The following is a 20,113-nucleotide window of genomic DNA, read 5'->3' on the forward strand; positions in this document are numbered from 1 at the left end:
AAAAACAACACAATAAAACTATAAGCAAAGATAAAAACCAACGTCTCATTCTGGGTCAAAGGGGGTTTAAAGATGCATTTTATTTTATTTTACATTATTCTGTAGTTTCAATATTTCAGACACTTTCCTAGTATGAATTCAGACAAATTGAGCTTTCAGAAAATTACAATCCAATTTAATTCAAATCGTCAGGTTGTGATTGTGATAATTCATATATCTCCTATGGCAAAAACCCAGCAGTATAACTTAAGCAGCATAACTTAGGGCAATAGTTTGACATTTATGGTCAATATTGTTAACATACTTTGTCTATATGTAAGTTTATGTAGTTAAGCCTCCCTGCCAGAGGGAGCTGCTGCTCCTGTTGTGTTGTGTCTCCCGTTTGATTTTCGCAGGTGCAGATGCTGATTGGCCAGGAGCTTATCAAGCTAACTTTAAAAGGATGTCTCCTGCAATGTCTTCCTCTTTGTCCTGAGTGACCCCCCCAGCTACACTACGATGACCTACATTGTGGCGTGTAAGTTTTGATTGTTGTCAAGTGTGAATTTTCGTTAAGAAGTTGTGAACAAACGTCCCTGGAAAGAAGGGGTGAGTAGCCATTTTGTGTGGGAACTTTTTGCTCCTGTTTTAGGGAGGAACGTAAGGTCTTTTACGATTTATTTGTGCATAGCTAAGTTACTTTTCTATTGACAGATATTGTGTTTGTTTATTTTGGCCTTGCTCACCCTGAAGTTAAACTACCATGTGTTAAAAATACATTTGTGTTGGACCGCAACGTCCAACCATTCAAACTCTTTGTATAGCACTTTTTATACACATAAAATGCAACACACGACAGTAGTAAGTCACCACCACCTTGTAGTTTTAGTGGATATATTCGCTTAAATGACCAGACTTTGGCTTAAAATGATGTGACTGAAAGTTGTTATTGTATTTTAACAAGTTTTAACTCGACATGTGTAAAAAGACCTTTACACAGCTGCTAATTGCTAATGAAATGGTAGACACAGGTGTTTCCAGTCACACTAATTAGGGTTCCACTCCTGGTTTAACAGAGCCAGGGATCGTGCTGTTGTTCAGGTCACATTAAATACTTGATACTTTAACCTGTAGAAGAAGTTTTTCTTATGTCTTTTTATTTTTTAATTTTATATTTTACAATTTCTTACATGTTTGCTGTATTTTCTGGCTGTGATTTAAAAACACTGTATGGTCGTCACAGCATTGCTAAAACAAACAAATATAGTGGTGGTAGTTTAGACTTTTGCACAGTACTATTACATATATGTTCTGTGCCTGCTCACTGCCCTCAAACAAAACTGTATATGGACTAGGACATGGGGTCTGCAACCTCTAGTGTCAGAAGAGCCATTTTTGACCCAGCTCTCCACCCAAATATAATTAATCTGGAGCCATGAAACCTATGAAGATGGCGTCATATGTACAGTTTTATATATAAATATAATCACTTAAGTTTGTTGCATTTGTGAAGTTTAAGAACTACATAAAAGGAAACGGTTGATATGTTATAGCTGTTGATGGAGGAAAAGACATCTGTGTCCTTTATTTAGGGGAAAAACTGATAAAATAAATGTGACCCACTTTGAAATGTATAGCTCATGCTTGAGAACCTCCTGGCTTACGTATGTGGATCCAAATATGCACTTCATGTACACAAGACTTTGTATACGTGTTGGAAATGGCTTTCCATAATTCAAAACACAAGTTTGTCAGGTTTGGGGAGGTTTTTTAAATATCTCATTTGAAGAAGACATAGGATGTGACGCATAATAAAAATACTTTTATCACCTTGATCTCTAAATAAGAGGTGTTCACTTTGAAACACAAAGAGCTTCCTAATCCAGGAAGTGACACACAGCATGTTGTAACATAAATCTAATTATCTTGTAGATTTCCGTTTCCTTGTAATAGTAACATAACAAATTCACTTAAGTAACAGACTTTACCACAGTGGGCCCATAGGGAGGGATGTTACAGTGTGTTTTCCATGACAGGGTACATGCCCATGCATGAGGAGATGCAATCAGATGCAATTCTGACTCATTGGAAACCTAACATTAGATTCATCTGATCTTGGCATAGTTCAGCACAGGTTTACCTCCCCAGAGTCACATACTCAAGTCTGTGTAAAGTTCACATCAACAGTCTCTGACTGATCTGTGTGTTGATATGAAGGGCACTGGGAGTACTAGAAAGTACGGTGTGTTCCTGACTGAACAGTGACTGGTTAATCCGTTCTACTATGTCCAAGAATATCTCAGGAATTCAACAACAGTGTGTACATGTATGTGTGATGTTTTCCAGTAATAAATGGGCGGTAAAAAGATAATTGGGTTACTGTATTGTTCTGTCCATCACATGTTAATTCATGTATGGTCATTTGAATATCTCCACGATCTAGGCTATTATATTTCCTTCTTACGTTGTGTTGAGACATGTCTCTTTTGTTTCCCAGTAGTAAGACGGCTATTCATTTTGAAATCAACCCCATTCACCTGCATAGGGCACATTAAGTTGTTATGCAGGTGTAGCTTTCCACTCGGCCTTAAATGGTGAAACACAAACACACGGGTCAATGCGACCTTGCTCCAAACAAACACCTCCTGAGCACAGTAGTGTTCATCTGAATGTTAAAAAATCTGTGTTTCTGTGGTGGTGATACAAGATATATGGATTATGTTGCATTAAACCTGTTTAGGAGAACTAAAAGGATTAGGAGGAGAATTTGTGTGCTTTGAAAAAAGTGTCATATTCCAAGATGAAAGTGTGTATTTCATCTGAAACAAAATGTAAATACAGTCTGTTTACATCTGCACAAACTCAGACTAAACTAAGACTACAATTACTGTGAAAAGCACCATCATTTAAACTGATTACTCACTGGTTGGTGAGTACTTTTATTTTGATACAAAGACAAACGGATGAAATTATGGAAAAAAAGGAAATGTGAGCACAGGGAATGAGTCTCCATCACCTGAGTGCTGTTTATATAAATGAAAATTAGCCTCAGTCTCAAAAGCCTCGGTCGTGCAAGGCTTCTGTTCTATATGTGCATGCAGTCATTTGCAAGCAACAAGTGTACTCCATAGATCATCATGTGGCGTGTAGTAACTGCAGAAACATACATGTTGGTGATTGTTTTCTACTGCTGTAGTAGAAGTGGTAAACAGAATAGTTTCTCATTCTTTTTAGCTGTGTAATGAAATTAAATATTACAAAACACTATACATTTGTAGTAAATGAATGAATCGGTCAGTGAAATCTTCAAAGGACCATTGACTAAAACACTGACGGCATTTGGATAAGTGTCTGGGAAAGGGACTAAGGATGGAAATTAGCCATTTGGCTATAATCTTGCATATTGACATGTTTATGTTCATTAATATGTATTGTCCCTGCTTTAAATAAACTCAAACTCAATGTAGGTTATGACCATGTGATGAAATGATTGGATTATTAGGGAAGATTATTTCTTAACATTGCAAGTGATGTTTAATGCAGTTTCCATCTGTGCTTTTTAACAGTTGGGAAAACTGATGAATCACTTGTATGTTTTTCTCAAAGCGGTTGTGCCGAGTCACCCGTGCAGCTGGCCGTCAGTCATTCGCTGATGTCTATCTGTGCAGGCTGAGCAGGTTGCATGGCAGGAGACATTATGTGACTGTCATTTTTCTGAATACCTGTATGTGTACTTATTTTGATCTTTTCTGACATAAACACTGATCTTGTCAGGACCAGTAGTCCTCATGGAGACCAAAACCTGGTCCCGATGAGGCAGAACTTGTTGAGAGATGAGACTTTGGTTAAGCTGTGCGAATGAGCCATGTCAATGCAGAGTTCTTAAAATGAGAGCTACACAAACCTGTATATGTGTTGTAAGTTCAGGGTTTGTGCACTCATTGTGTCTGTTGCCATGACGAGTCAAACCTTTGTGTGAGGTGTCTGTCTTGCACCTGCTTGGGTGCAAGCTCCACCTCTCATTGCTGATTGGCTGACTCAACAATGAGAAGCCAAACATTTAAAGTAGGTTGCACCTGCCTGTGTCTCACCTGTCACTTACTGTCACACACAAGCTGTTTTAGTGGGTTTGGAGAAAATCATCAGGATCAAGTTTGGACGCCGTGCTGAATGCACAAAAGTGTGTGAATGAGTTGTTTTTGTCCATTTCTCATCATGAGTCTCAAAGGCAGGAGATTTTCCCTGGACAGCTCAATGTGAGTATGAATATTTTTTGTGTTGTTGAAATTAGACATGAGTTTTTGGCTGCTGGCTTTCAAAAGCGAAATTCATTCTTTATATATACCTGCTGTCACCCAGTCCAGGTAAGGAGGATCAGGTTTTACTTTCACTTTAACTGACACTGAGTATTATAGAGTAGTGTGGCTGGATTCACAAACAAGCTATTTTCCTATTTACTCATCAGACAACAGCACTGTTTATGTGCTGCTGATGCTACACATGGGAAGGTCTTTGTCCTGATGCATTATGTAAGAGATGCTTTGTGTATCAATGATGTATATTAATATGTGTGGAAAATCAGCACTCACTATAGAAACAAAGGTAATGAAGTGGTTTTCCTTAGTATGCAGTTTGTGAATCCACAATTAGAATCCAACACTGTTGATCCCATCAGAAAGATCACATTGACTTAATTTTCACATGATTTCTTTGCTCTGTTTTGTCCATGGCTTTCTCACCCTGGGTGTATCATAAAAAGCTGACATTTATCTCCTGTTCTACAGCAGCCTGGATGGAGTTGGAGTCTTTGGTCTACGAAGAGGCAGCAATAGCAAGAAAACGAGACCAAGCAAGAGCCTGGACGAGGCCCGGCTGAAGATCCATGAGTTTAATCAAAGCTTCACCTCCAACATGACTGTCAGGTAGAGAACAACTCCACACACACACAAAGCTGGATGACAAGGAGAAATTTCAGACTTTCACTGAAACGGAACATCCTTATCACGTTATCTGATGTTTTTGTGCAACCAGGGATCAGACCATCGAAGAGGAAAACCTTGTACAATCACAAGACCTCAACAGTCATGTAAGTGAGATTCACCTCTTCATGCTCCTCCCTGCATGCGCACACACAAAAATCATAGATGTAATTTACCACCTGAGGCTACAGGTCTCACAGCTTCAGAGCGTTGCAGCTCCTGAAGCTCGTGGGTCATCACAGATTTGGTCTCATAATATTTTTTATTCATTAATTCTTCAATGTTTTCACACACAGAGCTTCCAGAAACAGAATAAAAGCTTCCACAAGCTGTTCCAGGAAATTTCTGAAGGGGAGAACCTGACAGATGGTAAGTTGAGCAGAGGTCTATAGTCTGAATCGTATCTGTTGATATTGATTGTGGAAGTGGTGTCACATTTTATCCTGCTTACGTCTTCTTCTGCCTCGCAACATATTGTCCAATCACATAAAATCTGCTGAACTTAAGGCATTTATGTGTCTGTTATTTGTGCCCTCACAATGTTCATTACTTCGTGGTCATCAGCTCTGATGGCCTTGTTTTCGCAGCCCAGCCACCAGAGTCCTAATTTGCCTTTCTATGTTTATGCAAATGTCAGATACATGCAAGGACACAATTTCTTATTCAAAACTGTATTTACATGTCTACAGATGAGCAAACCAACATGTGTAGTGTTCTAACCACTTGTGGCAAACGAGGAAGTGAGGATGATTAATTATTTCCTGACTATGGATGTGGTTAGGTTTCGGTTTACTGGTGAACTCGTGGTTCACTTTAATTACATAAAAACATCTGTTTAGGGTTTTGGGGGGGAAATCATGGCAACACTTTACATTAAGTACACACTTTTAGTTTTAGTTAAGCATTAATAAATCTTGAATTCATCATTTATAATGCATGAATACTTATTAGTATGTAGTTGTGTCCATATAGCTGCTGTACTCAAGCAGCCAATCAGCATCCACCTCCAACAAACAAGCTCTTTGCTCTCTGAGCTCTGTGTGTTCAGCAGTCGCTCAGTACATGTCAACACTTCAGCACATGAGTAAAACATTTAGAATGCTTATAAACTACATACTAATGAGTATTCATGCGTTATAAATGATGAATTCAATATTTATAAATGCTTAACTAATGCTAATAGTGTGTACTTATTATAAAGTGTTACCAAAAGCATGTGTTTTGCCACTTGGTGAACATCTCAGCTCTTTTCTTCCTGTGACAATTTTGCCTCAAATACAAGTGAATTGTCATTTTCGAAATGTTCATGACGCCTATGTAGCTATTTGCCAAAATCTAATGATCAAATATGTTTTTCTACAGCAAAATAGAAATAGGTTTTCCTGTGTCCGTTGGTTTCTTTCTTGTTTTTGAATGTGCCATAGAGATGTGTTTATAATCATGTTAAAGTGTTGTCTTCTCTCTGTTGTAGTGTTCACCTGTGCCTTGCAGAAGGAGGTGCTGTATCACGGGAAACTCTACATTTCTGAGAACCATGTGTGCTTCCATTCCTCTGTTCTGCTCAAAGACACCAAGGTAGAACAACAGGACACATTAAAGTGAAGTGGTGAAATGAATTATCTAGACCATAACAGCAGTAGCACTACTTGGGGTTTTTTCTTAGACTCAGAACAATACTAATAATTTCAGACCAATTTATCTCAATGGTTTTTAGAATTTGGTTTGGCAGTGCAGTCATTTGAGCTTAAACTATAACTATTGGAACATCCTTCCATCATTTTAATGCTCTGTTTTAAAACAGTTTTACTTGTTTTTTCTCTGTAAAGCACTTTGGATTGCCTCAGTGCATTAAATGTGTTCTACAAATAAAATGGCTTTGCTTTCCTTCATTTACAGCCTCTTGTGCCAGAGGCTTTTAAGGAGCAGTTAACATCAACTTTAGTTATCATGGAACTCCAGCATCTAGACTTTATATGGATGATTTACATCATAATGGGGAATTACTGTAATTATCTTTATAGAGTACGAGATAACAAGCTTCACACTAACTGTGGTTCTCTCTTTCAACACTTTGCAGGTGATGATTCCCACGTCCTGTGTCACAGGGGTGAAGAAACATAGCTCGGCGTTGTCAATGTTGTCCATCCAAACTGCTGATGGAGACAAAGTAAAATATTATGTTTTTTTCATTATATTTTTCTATTACTCATTATTTTTCATGCAGAGCATGTTGAGCTACATGTTGATGCACAAAAACATTATTGGCTAACAGTTAAAAATGTTGGATGAGTTTTCTATAATGATGAAAATCCTCACCTTCAGATCTCCATCCATTCATTATCTACCGCTTTATCCTCCACATGTGGGTCGCAGGGGGTGCTGTGCCTAGCTCAGCTGACGTAGGGCAAAAGGCGCCACCCTGGACAGGTCGTCAGTCCATCACAGGGACACATAGACGCACAACCATTCACTCACACCTACGGTCAATTTAGAGGGACCAATTCACGTAACCTCCATATCTGCATGTTTTTGGACTGTGGGAGGAAGCCGCAGAACCCAGAGAAAACCCACGCGCACACAGGGAGAACAACCTTCAGAACTCAAAACAGCCGAAATAGTTTGAAATGGAGTGATCACACATCTACTGCTTTTATACTGCTGTGTCATTACTGTTTGTAGTAGTTTATTTATCATTTATTTATTTATTAATGAAGTTTGTAAGACAGGCCACACAGTTGTGGTTATCACTCTTGCTGGTTTGTGACCCAGTCGGAACAAGGGCCTTCCTGCATGGAGTTTGCATGTTCTCTCCGTGTGCATGTTGTTTTTTTCTCCATTTCCTCCCACAGTCCACAAACATGCAGATTTGTGGATTAAGCAAATTGGACACTCTGGATTGACCGTAGCTGTGAGTGCGAGAGTGGATGGTTGATTGTCTCTTTATGTGGCCCTGTGATGGACTGGTGACCTGTCCAGTGTGTACCCCACCTTTAACCCTATGTCAGCTGGGATTGGTACCAGCAATCCTCATGTGAAGGATAAAGCGATAGAAGATGAGTGAGTTTGTAAGAATTCAGCTTGGGGTAAATCCATGTGTTGGTGATATTTCTACCTACCAATCAGTAAAAGGAAAGATGACAAGTGGACTGTGGGGAAATTCAGTTTCAAAATTGGGACTGCAGTGTTGCGCTGACAGCTTGTCAAGCAATGGCGTCAAATTAAAATCCTGAAGTCTAACTGTACACATCGTTTGCTTCTGTCCGGGTCTAACAATTTCTGCTGCCACTGTTTCCCCCTCAGTTCTCGTTTGTCTCTTTGAGGAACCGTGAAATGTGCTACAAACTCCTCCAAAGTGTCTGCTCGTATGTACAGGTACTTAAGTGATGCACAAGAAAGCCATCATTTCTCAAACAAAATTCATGTCCTTCAGTCGTGTTTGTGTTTTTTTTTCTTAAGCAGCAGACTCCAAACGGCAGCCCTCCCCTCTCCTCTGCAGACAATGAAGCTGATCGTGATGCGGTAGGCTTTGTTACCCATCTACAGCACATGATGCAAAAGCAACAAATGATGTAACAGTTTATCTTCCCATCCTTGTGGACAGGTCTCCAGTTACTCCAGTTTGGAGGACAGCATAGATCACAATCTGAGGAGAAAAGACAGCTTTGATCTTGGTGACTTTCCTCAGATTTCCAGTGAGAGTGAGAGAAAACTTAATGTTTTTTGGTTCCTCGTGTACCAGGAAGTTTATCTTTATTAAGTAAACCTAATAAATGTAACCAGGCGCTATCACTTTGCATTTTGTAGGTCCCACAAGATGCAGTTCGGCTCATCAAAGCAGCTTAATAAATGAAAACGACCAAGGTATGTAAGTCCTCAGAAACAAACACAGTAGTGTAATATCTACTCTGCTCAGCCATGATTCACAGGGTAATGTGTCATTGAAGAATAATGAGATGATGGTTTTTGTCCCAAACAGCTTTGTCATGGATCTGGAAGCTCACAGAGAAGGTTTTCTCATTCTTCCTTCTCCGAGAAATAAGGAATCTCAGTGTCCTCTTTTATATCTACACTATGTTGTGAGTATTGTTGCATGTCACAGATAGTGCTCCTTTTTCTTGACTGTATGTGTGCAGCAGCAGAAGAGACCACACTGGCTGCCACTTTACTACCTAATAAAGTGGCCATGAGTAAAGCGGCCTCTTTAAGAGTAAACTCACAGCCATTTTGTGCAGGCAGGCCTCGGTCCTGTAGGAATGTAAACACAGATGTAAGAATAGGCATAATTTAAACTGTATAACCATTTCACTGGCCTTAAAGATCTCCAATATATTGTATAAGGGTTCAAATGTCAAAGTTATATTTGTTTGCAGAAGAATTACAGAAGGTTTTTTAAAAAATGTTAATAAAACAGTGTCCTGACACGTTATAGTATGCTGACTTTCTGGATTGGCTGGAAACTTTGAAGGGAATAAAATCTAATCCTCAAGATTAGGTTTACCTTTTTAGTTAAGGTTATCACAAAATGTTCAGACGCCACAGATGCTTTTCACTGATATCATTGTTTGATCTGAAAAGCATTCGGCCATCTTAAGACAGTATGTTCACTTTTTGATTCACTTTCACTTTATGATTGAAAGCTGTAATCCTGAAACTTAAAGTAGCACTGTAGTGGAAATCTTAAGTCAAAAATGTGTGAACCTGGAATTCCTTATGTTGTGGGGACCTACATCTGTTCACACAGTCACATTATGGGGACTTGTCTTCCTTATGGGGACAAAATCAAGTCCTAATGTAAATGTTTACATTTTAAAGTGAAGACGTGTTGAGGTCAGGGTTAGGTTAGGGGTCAGGATTAGGCCAGTAGTGGTTCTGGTTAGAATAAGTCTCCAGGAAATGAATGCAAGTCAATGTAATGTCCTCTGAAGTCATGGAAACCTGTGTTTGTACTTAATTGTGTTACCTCTTTAGGACTTTATCTTGTATACACACCAGTTTTTTTCAAGTCCAGTTGTCCTCATGCAAACCAAAGCCCAGTTCCAATGAGGCAAAACCTTATATATTTGGGATTAAGCTGTTATTTCTGATAAATTAAATATAGGGTTGGAGAATTGTTATGTTTAGGTTAGGATTAAGGCTTTGATGAGGCTGTCCAAATTAAAGGAAGCCATTGCAGTGTCCTAAAAAGAATAGCTGTGCGTTTGTGTGTTTTAATAGAATTGTGTTTCTGCTGCTGGTGTCTGGATACATTGGGCTGAGGATCATTGCGCTGGAGGAGCAGCTGAATTCTTTGGGAGCCCTGACGGAGTTGTCTTTGCACCACAAAGAGTGAGTAGTCGACAACCCGACAAAGTATGCTCGTCACTTAAGGAAGTCTTTGAGGTCTGAGACCGGTTTTGGCGACTTAAAAAACCATTACCTGCAGATCAGATGGGACACAGTAGTTGTGCAGGTTCATTCAAGCAAGATAACTGATTACATTCCAGTAGAGTCACACACCAGGAAGTATGAGTTCAAAGTTGTGTGTTTAATTCCATTCTCACCATAAATAATAATTACATTGATATTTGAAGTACAGAATTAAATATATTAATTAATATAAATTTTTACTTAATTGAGTTAAATGCTGTGAGTGGCTCCCCTCATGACCACCTCTTCTTCTTTTGCAGATACCAAGAAACATAGCCTGTGGGCAAGGGAATAGTGACGGACAAATCTTTCCAGGAAATCATGCAGTGTACCGCTTTATTCAAATCCTATTCTGAGCCCTGTCTAGACAGGATCCCAAAAGCACCTTAACACTGAGACCCTGTCTATTTGACAAACCGTTTCATCGGTTGACAGTGGTTTCCACGCTTAAGTTCCCTCATGGGTAAATATTAAACTCCTGTAAAAGTGCCATGTCATGCAGGACATTATTTTGTTGGACATGCACTGATTTCCTGCTGACAGTTTAAAACAAAGGGGTGCAGCCCTCCTGTTCTGAGCCATATGGAGTCATCCTGCTGAAGCCATGTTTATTTCCTGGCCAGTGAACAGCTGAGCTCAGCAAGCAAACACGGCTGGAGACTTTGTCATGTCATGGTTTTGGATCAGCACAACCTAGATCAGCGAGAGTACACGGCAAACAAGATGACGAGCGATGCACTGTGTCCATTGATTTTAAGTAAATTATATATATTTTTTTTTAACTTAAAGGGTTCACTATTCTATTTGGAATCTGCTGTTTATAGGAAAATACAGTAATGGTGACAACAATCGGCCAGCAGAGGGCAGTCACTTCCATAAAACTTGATTGGTAATGTTACACACCCAGGAACTGCTATTCTCATATCATGACTAGAGAATCTGGTTCATATTTCAATTGATTTTGATGAATTCAAACTGTTTGTACATAAATGTACTGTATATGTTCAAAACACGTGAGGGATATGTTAAGAAAGTATGACAGCTGTAAAATACCATTGAATGGGGAAAAAAAGATGTTTAAATTATATTCCAACTACAATAAAATATTTATGACACTATAACGAGCAGTCGTATGTTGTGTATTTGCATGCAGTCCTTCAATAAGAGTCAATATGATCGGTTTCATATTTTGTACATAAGTGATTTTTTTTTTAATTATTTTGTTGTCCATAAAAAGGTCAAGATTCAGTCCCATGAATTAATTTCATAACATCATATTCTTAGTTCAAAAAGCAACATAAAATTACAAATCATAATACAAAGAATAGAATAGATAAGTACAGTAACCATATAAACAGCCCACAAATATGGTCTACCCCCCCAACCACCCACCACATCCCCACTCAAACTCTAGCACAAAACTCATGACATTACATCAGTTAGTATCAGCAATTAAAAAAAAAAAAAAAAAATGTTTAAATGAACATCCTGTTTTTTTTTTAAAGCGCTTCAATGTTCATATGTTATGAGTTCAGCTTTATCCTCACACAGAATACATTACAGATCACCCTGTCATTTGCTCTGCAAAACACAATAAACATGCATACAATTTTTTTTTTTTTTACTGGTTCACACCCTGACCCCCCCCCCCCCACCCTCCCATCAATAAACATTCAGGGCCAGAGGATACAATGCATGTCTAACCATAGTGGTGTATCAATAAAATTGTTATTTTATTTATTTTTTACCCCATTTCTTAAACCAAACCCAATGAAGGAAAAGTGGATCCAGTGGTTTCCCTGATAATACGACCTGACCAGAAAAAAACTGAGGCCTACTTCTTTTTTCAGAGAAAAGTAATGACACTCTCCAACTCTTCTGAGAGCTCAGATCCCTGGTTCAAGATGGTAACAGATTTCCATTATTTACAATTCAGAGACACGAAGCACAGGATGAGCATGGTGAGGTTCCCTGTTTGAAATGATGACAGCGACAAAGTGGCGTTTCACAAACCTTTTCCACCACTTACCAAGACCCACTTGTACTCCCAAAAATGGAGTAATCAGATAAGTGCTAGTTCTGTACATGTTCCCTTTAACAAAACACAGCTACTGTCACTGAAATGGATGGGTCTTGTGTACAGACACCTTGCAGAGGACCTGAAAAGTGGTGCTAGCCTGCAACTATAAAACCAGTTCTTGTACTTTTTCAGGCCAACACACAAGGTGTATTATGTACTTATTCAAACAGGATGCTAGTATCCTTAATGCTAGCCTGTAGAAGACAGTCAATAACAAAGAAGACAACACACAATCTTACATTTTACACCCATATTACACTTTAGATGCTTTGTACAATAGTGCTGAACTTAAGACCTGCTTTGCCATGCTTGATCTGATATATATAAATGTGTAAATATACTGTACAGTACAGTATGTGTATGCATCTAGTGTTTCATTGTGTGTGCGTGTGGTGGAACCTGCACCACACCAACAGTGAGAGGCTCAAATATGGCTATGTGTCAGACATGACGCCTGCTGCCACCCATAAGAGAGCTCCTGCATTTGGGGCCACAGAGATTAAAACGGAGCTAAAGTGAACATGTTGTCACGTCTCGGCGCCCGATCTGAATCACATTGTTAGTCATTAACATCAACACACATGGTTCTGAGACAAAGAGTCCATGGCCCTACACTACGACAAACACATTTGGATTAATTATGTCAAGACAAACACGTTAGAAGAAAATGTGCTCAAGGTGAATATGAACAGGAACCTGTCCAACTCCAGTCATGAACGATACTGGAGTGAGACTCAGAGAAAAGAAAAATGGTGCTGTAAGACTACAAGTTAATCAGAATGATTCTGATCAGGGGCAATGATTCTGAATGGAGTTTGGTGAACTAAGCAGCTACGTTTATACCTTTAAATCCTCCAGGTCCAGCCAAAACACCAATCAAAAGGGTTTGTTCTCTAAATAGTTCTACAAATAAATTACAGACATCCCCGATGATCACACTTCGAGCATGAAGGAATAATTCAACATTTTGGAAATGTGCTTATTTGCTTTTTTTGCAGAGGGTTAGATGAGAAGATTGGTCAAATCAAGAATAATAAATAGAAAGTTACAGCTAGCAGCCAGTTAGCTTAGGTTAGCGTTAATACAGGCAGCAGAGGAAACAAGCAGCCTGCCTGTGTCCAAACAAACTCCAGATCATTGTGCCTACCGGCACCTCCGTGGAAAATCTTCTCATCCAACTCAACAAAAAAGTCAATAAGTGAACGCCCCAAAATATCAACCTGCTCCTTCAGTTCTGACTTAATCCTAGCTTTAAACAACAAACACCAGGGAACACTGAAGGATTACTGCCTTCTGTTAAATCCTCTAATGTGACATGAAAATTACTGAGTTAGCCTTCACTTCTATTTTAGTTTCCCTTATGTCAGAGAAACATCCACGTCACCACAGTTGTCCTCAGTGTGGCTTCCAAAAGCTTGTTTCCATTTCATCCACATCATCATTCCTGTTCAGGATATGTTGATTTTGGAAAAAGCAAAAAAAAAAATAACTCACAAGTTTGCCAAGTTTGTGAACAGTAAAAGGACAGCTGGGACCTTCAGTGGAAGATGTTCTTTCTGTGATCTTCTCAAAGAGTCAGAAGTGAGGGGAAGGTATGACAGTATTCCAGATGAATCCTTGTGTATCCGCTTCAGAGGACAAAGGAAAGATAATGGACCCTCATACTACACGCAGAAAAGCAGATAAGAGTTAGCTGGATTACAACTTGGGAAATGCCCTGGCAGTCAGGTGGATGTCCATTAACGTAAACGGGGAGAGGAGAAGAATGAGGAAGAAGAGGGGTTGGGGGCACATGCTTGACCGGTGTTTGTCCACTGGAGAGAGAACTGGTCAAGCAGTGGAGGTATTCTTCATTCATACACTTTCAAAAAAAGAAGAAAAAACATAGATGAGCCTTCTCTACTTGTGGATGTCCAAGTCATCAGGATGTTAATTTCTTTCGGCTCACACAAGTTCATGTACGCAGATGTAACAGGTCCATGGAGATATGAATAAACACTAAATAAACATCCATCCATCCATCACTCATACATTCACTAACATGTCACACTTAAAATTACATCTGTGAGCCTTTTTGGACAAAGCACATTGTTCTTCTTTTCTTAACTTGTGCAAGTTGACACATTTTAAAGCTGCAACCCATAATACTTCCCATGTTAAAAATTGTATTCGTCTCATTCCATTTTTTGTTTGTTTGTTTGTTTTGGAGCATTTCTGTCAGATTCCACCAAACAGATAAATACACCTGATCATAGCTTAAAAAAATGCTCTCATCTTTAGAATGAGAAACAGAAGAGAACCTTCAGGTGTGCTGCTTCAAAGACACACAGATGTGGCAAAATAAAAAAACAAAATAATGTCCTTTTTTTTTTTTTTTAGATCTACATTTTTAGATATACTTCTGTCTCACTTACTTTCTCAGACACACTTACAGACACACACGCCTCATTCATACAAATGCAGAGAGGCTGTGGTTTATTTCTCAGGCGTGCTGTGCAGCGAGGTCCTGGTTGATGAAGCGCCGTAGCCTCTCCAGGTACTGACTGTAAAGCTCAATGTCGTTGTGACCCGCTCCCTCCACCCAGAGAGGCTCCACGGCCTTGGGGCAGCGCTCGAACAGAGCGAGGCCGTGAGAGAAGTCGATCACCTCGTCCTCTGTACCGTGGATGATGAGCACTGGAGATGGGATCTTTGACACCTTCTCGATGCTGGTGAAAAAGACATAAATAAAATAATGGAGGTTATTTATGTACAGTGCAGGAATTTATGGATTTTTCCTTCAATACTGAACAACACAGAAGGATAATCTTCAGATTCTAGTTACAGTGCTTTCAAATAATAACACTTTTCCACTGCTGTTCTTCAACATAATGATTGCATTACAAAAATAGACTGCTTATGACAACAGACGTAGTCTTCCTGCTTTGAAGCATGGGCATAGCAGTGAGCCACCAGGGGGCAACTTCAACCGTCGCAAAAAGAACTCTGTTAGAATAGAAGTCTATGGGGAAAAAACCTACTCCTCAGACACGGTGTCCGTTTTGTTCATTATATTCCCATTTACAGGAAAACAGATGATTAAATACACCAAATATAAGTTGATATGTCTGGCTGCAAAGGTGACGTGTCAAAGCAGTCATGAGTGTGCCTGAGTTTTTTTTTAGAACAGATCAGACCAAAGAATTTGACTGTAGACTTTGCCAAGATCAGTTAGCCAACCAAACATCGTAAACCAACTCGTCTGCCTGAGGACACTGACAAATTTAAGAATGACAATAGAGTTTAAATATATTAATTGCGCTGTAAACTTATATATACTTATATATTCATACAATTCTAATCTGGTTAAACATGCTTTTTTACTGACAAACATTTTTCACTAAGCATCTGTTTCCACAACAGAGTGGTGTGTTTGATTAATCAAGTGAATGTAAATACCCTAATGTCAAAATAACCAATAGCCATAATGCAGTTCAATAATATAATCACTCACTGTGGCTTAATATAAGCAGATACCGAAGATGTAAATAAACTGATATACATGTGATAAAAGATTTATTCACACTTTGGTCCTAAGTGACTTATGGCCAGTGTATTCAGCCTTAATTGTAATAAGAGCTAGATGTCTGTCTGCTTCTGAGCTGTGAATTCACAAATATAATATTCTGGCCTTGGAATAGCAGAGAAGCTGATTACACCACAGTAGTAGTTTGAGGTTTAATGGACATTTTCATATTTACTTTGCCGCTGTGATGAATTGTGTGAAAGCCACTTTATTTACCCTGCAGTCCTATGTAAAACATTGATAAAAAGGCTCTCGGCTGCGAAACTTACTTAGGGAAGGCATCAAAACAGTACGTTTTCTTGGTGTCGGGGAATGCCACTCTCATACCAGACGTGAGAGGAGAGTGGAGGACCACAGCAGCACATTCGAAACGTGACGCCAAGTCTACAGTGGGCACTGTGCCAATGCTCTGTCCATACAAGATTATATTCTCAGGGCTGATGCCATACCTGAGATACACACACAAACACACACCATAAACATCAGCAGATTCACGTAACACAATATAGAATTTACTTCACACCAACCACCCACAGTTGGTAAATGATATGTTACAACTGTCATAAAATGTGCTGATATAAGCGACATATGTCATGAAGTAGAATGTTGAAACTAGAAGTTACACAGTACCAATGCAGAGGTGGCATGCATCCGTAATGAGTTGATGGACCATCAAAATAATTGAAAGTTGAAATCGTATATTGTGTCTCTTTAAACACTGACATGTGTCCAAAACACCAATAATTCTATTGATCAAAATAAAAAACATAACAAGCTCACTTAGTCTTACATGTAATTGAAAATTAATATCCATGTTTCTCTTGACAAACTCTCTCCACCGTAACACACACCACCACTATCTCTTTAACAATGCACAATGTAGTCCAATAAAAAAATTAAGTTTATTTCTTCCCCCGAAATGAAAAGAGAGACTTTCTGCCAGCTTACCTAGAGCGCAGGGCATGCCAGGCAGCATCGATGTCAGCATAAAGGTTCTTCTCAGAGGGCTTGCCAGTGCTAACACCGTAGCCTGAGTAATCATAGGAGAATATGTTGCAGTTGATGCGTGTGCCTAAGCCAATGTAGAAGCTGCTCATCTGGCCGAGGTCAACTGCGTTACCATGGGAAAACAGCACTGTAAACCTGCGAGAAAGTGAAAAGAAGTAACAACAATTAAGGAAGTCAAGTTGAGCCAGAGCACCAGCAAATTGGAAAACCTTGAAATTGTGGGCTTAATCAAAATAATGTGGCATTATTGGAAATTATAAATCTGTGGAAGCACATTCGATCTTGGTGTTTCTCACCTAGCATTGGGAGCACAGCGAATGTACATACATCCAACCCTGTTCCCTCGGCTGGACCGAGTCAGGAACACATCTGTCACATCCAGCTCTCTCTGTGAGTACTGGAACTCTGCTCTCTCACTGAGATGCAACTTCCACCTGCCTTCACTCCCACTACCACTTGCTCCACCACCACTGCTGCTGCTGCTGCCCCCGCCGCCGCCACCGCCTCCTCCTCCACCTCCTCCACCCCCTCTGTCACTTCCACTACCAGCACCCAGCCGGGAACGCAGTCCTGGAGCGCCGAGAGATGGCACGGCAGCTCCAGAGCCGGGCCCAGAGGTAGTTCCTGCTCCAGTAACTGGATCTGGGTCAGGAAGAAGGGCATAAGTGGGCTCTGGAGGGAGGAAAGCCAGCTTGGCTGCAATGCGACTGGGGCAAGGGGGGCAGCAGAACAGGCAGCATAGCTCTCGTATGGAAAGACCGTTCATCTTCTGTTAAAGAAATAAACATGGATGACACAGTCATTAAGAGGCAGAAAAACAGCACAAGAACAAGACTATCACCTTTAACTACCAGCAGTATTTTCTAACCAGAAGAAAATATCGCATTCTAAAATCTTTTAGGGCATACGAGAAGCCTTGCAATGTACATAACACAGTCAAGGTCACATATCGAGTGACTCTTATAACAATATCTACACCAATGTTTTCATTTTAAAACAGCTATTTAGAAAGAAACTGAACACTGAGACAAGTGTGTCAGCTCTTTTAGAACCTCAAGACAAGCACACGTGTCAGCCCTTTGTAAGTTGTCACCAGATTTACACAATGGCTCATTCAGTCATTACACAGACCTTTAGTTATAGAGATTCATACATCTCCTCTAGCTATCTCTTGAAAGGTTCAATGTTGAAGGGTATGTCTGAAAGCAAGTGCTGTGGAGCCTCTCTCACTTGCAGAAAAATGTTGTCCTCAATGGAAAAAAGCTAAAGCGTGTCCATATCTTTATTGAAACAAAGTCACTTTCACTCAGAAAGTGAAATACAAAAAGTAGTTCTTGAGTAAAGATAAACAGCAGTTACCATGTTCAGTGACCTGTTTTCTGGAAAACATAAATGATGTTGTAAATATACCTGGAATCAAAAATCCCTGGGTCTTGAAATGAGCTGGCACACAGTGGTGCCAATGTCTTCTAGTGTAGTCACTGAGCCAGCTGGAGCTTGATAGAAAAGAAAACATAATATTGCAATGGATTTTCATCACAAGACAACATTACTTGTAACTTGTAGTCACAATGGCAAAACCATTATTTAACCTAGTTACTCTTGTCTTCAATGTTGCACATATTAACTGTGAAAATATACTACCATCTTTGCTGAGTAGCCTAATTGAACATAATTAACAGACACTGAACGAAAGGTAAACAGTCGTCTTGCATCACGCTGCTGTGTAGAATAGATCATCCTGAAAACAAATATGTGTTTGTATGTCGACACTTAACCTTAAGCCCGATGGTATTAGACAAGTCACAGACAACAGGCCATGTCCATGTCATGGTAATTACAAATCCTGTGACCATGGCATTTGATGTGGGAAACGTCACCCATGCACTAAGGCTGCTGTAATGTCACTGCAGAACAAAAATGATTCAGATGTCCTGATGTGATCTAGACAATGGTGACTAATTACAACACCCACTCAGAGCGACTGATGTGCTAATGTGGCTATGTGGATAACGATGTTAACCTCTAATGTTAGCCACTGTTGTTTGGCATATTATGGTTACGACGGTGTATTGACACAGCATGCCAACAACTGGAAACGTAGATACGCGAAACATAACCGTGTTAACAAACATTGGCCACTGTGCAGTTAATGGCACATAAGAGTCAAAATATCATCACTTATCATTAACAAGGCGAGTAGCTAGCGGCGGCGGCTAGCTCGCTAGTACGCTAGCTCCAAAGCTAGCTACTTACCGATTCACAGTGGGTCGGCAGGCAGGCGAATGTGCCACTATATATACAAAGGAGCAGCACAAGTGTTCGAAAGTCCTTCTTGTGCCTTGACATGGATGGTTTTCTTCATATGCGTTGACAGCTGTCGGTGGCTAACTAGCCGAAATTCATGGCAACCAGTTTTCCTTTTTTTTCTACTACTGTACTGTCCGACTGGAGCCGGAAATGACGTAAGAGCATAGTCCTTTTCAAAACTTTAAAATAGGAGCAAGGGAATGAATTGATGTATAATACGTACATATATAATATAATATAATATAATATAATATAATATAATATAATATAATATAATATAATATAATATAATATACACCATGTTATACACCATACACGTGTCATCATTATACTGATTGAATTCATTTTAATCCATTTATCAGGCTTGATATCATTTCACAGTGCAATAGGAGACTGTCATACAATATATAACCTGGCACACATAATCAACACAGAAAGATGCCAAACAAACAGCAAAAATGAATCTATGTAACACAAAGCAAGTCTTTGTTGTAATAAGAAATAAATTCTCCTGCATTTAAACCACATCATTGTCAGTGCAGAATTAAAATGTACCACTAGCATGTTATACACGGCACAATAGCCTCTGTATGAATGTTGTCTAAATTGATCGCTGTGGTTGTATGTTATTTTATTTTGTTTTATTTGATGGACCTCCGAGAGTCTGTAATAAAAACTGAATTGAATTGATTTGAATTTAAATGCATTTAATTGAATTGAATTGAATTTATTTTTAGTAAATATAATAATATATATAATATAATTATACACCATGACTAAAATAAT

General features: G+C 39.3%; 1 protein-coding gene across 1 annotated transcript; it reads right to left on the reverse strand.

The window, feature by feature from the left end:
• Positions 1–12,057: 12,057 nt before the first annotated feature.
• On the reverse strand, positions 12,058–19,438 carry abhd17aa (abhydrolase domain containing 17A, depalmitoylase a). The gene is made up of 6 exons (XM_083890091.1): positions 19,274–19,438; positions 18,428–18,513; positions 17,314–17,786; positions 16,958–17,152; positions 16,279–16,458; positions 12,058–15,152 (listed from the first exon to the last, which is right to left on the reverse strand). Exons 3-6 carry the CDS (start codon positions 17,781–17,783, stop codon positions 14,927–14,929), a joined length of 1,071 nt encoding a protein of 356 aa, XP_083746217.1. The 5' UTR covers positions 17,784–17,786; positions 18,428–18,513; positions 19,274–19,438; the 3' UTR covers positions 12,058–14,926.
• Between the last annotated feature and the right edge of the window lie 675 nt (positions 19,439–20,113).

Source organism: Microchirus variegatus (assembly GCF_963457635.1).
Source record: "Microchirus variegatus genome assembly, chromosome: 5".
NCBI lineage: Eukaryota > Metazoa > Chordata > Actinopteri > Pleuronectiformes > Soleidae > Microchirus > Microchirus variegatus.

What these genes read in the sequence shown, in the direction of transcription:
- abhd17aa (XM_083890091.1), bottom strand. Translation starts at nt 17,783, where the DNA reads ATGAACGGTCTTTCCATACGAGAGCTATGCTGCCTGTTCTGCTGCCCC. An exon ending in TGGCATGCCCTGCGCTCTAG is followed by an intron (nt 16,459 to 16,957) that starts GTAAGCTGGCAG and finishes TGTGTATCTCAG; the next exon opens with GTATGGCATCAGCCCTGAGA. An exon ending in TGTTTTGATGCCTTCCCTAA is followed by an intron (nt 15,153 to 16,278) that starts GTAAGTTTCGCA and finishes CTTTTTCACCAG; the next exon opens with CATCGAGAAGGTGTCAAAGA.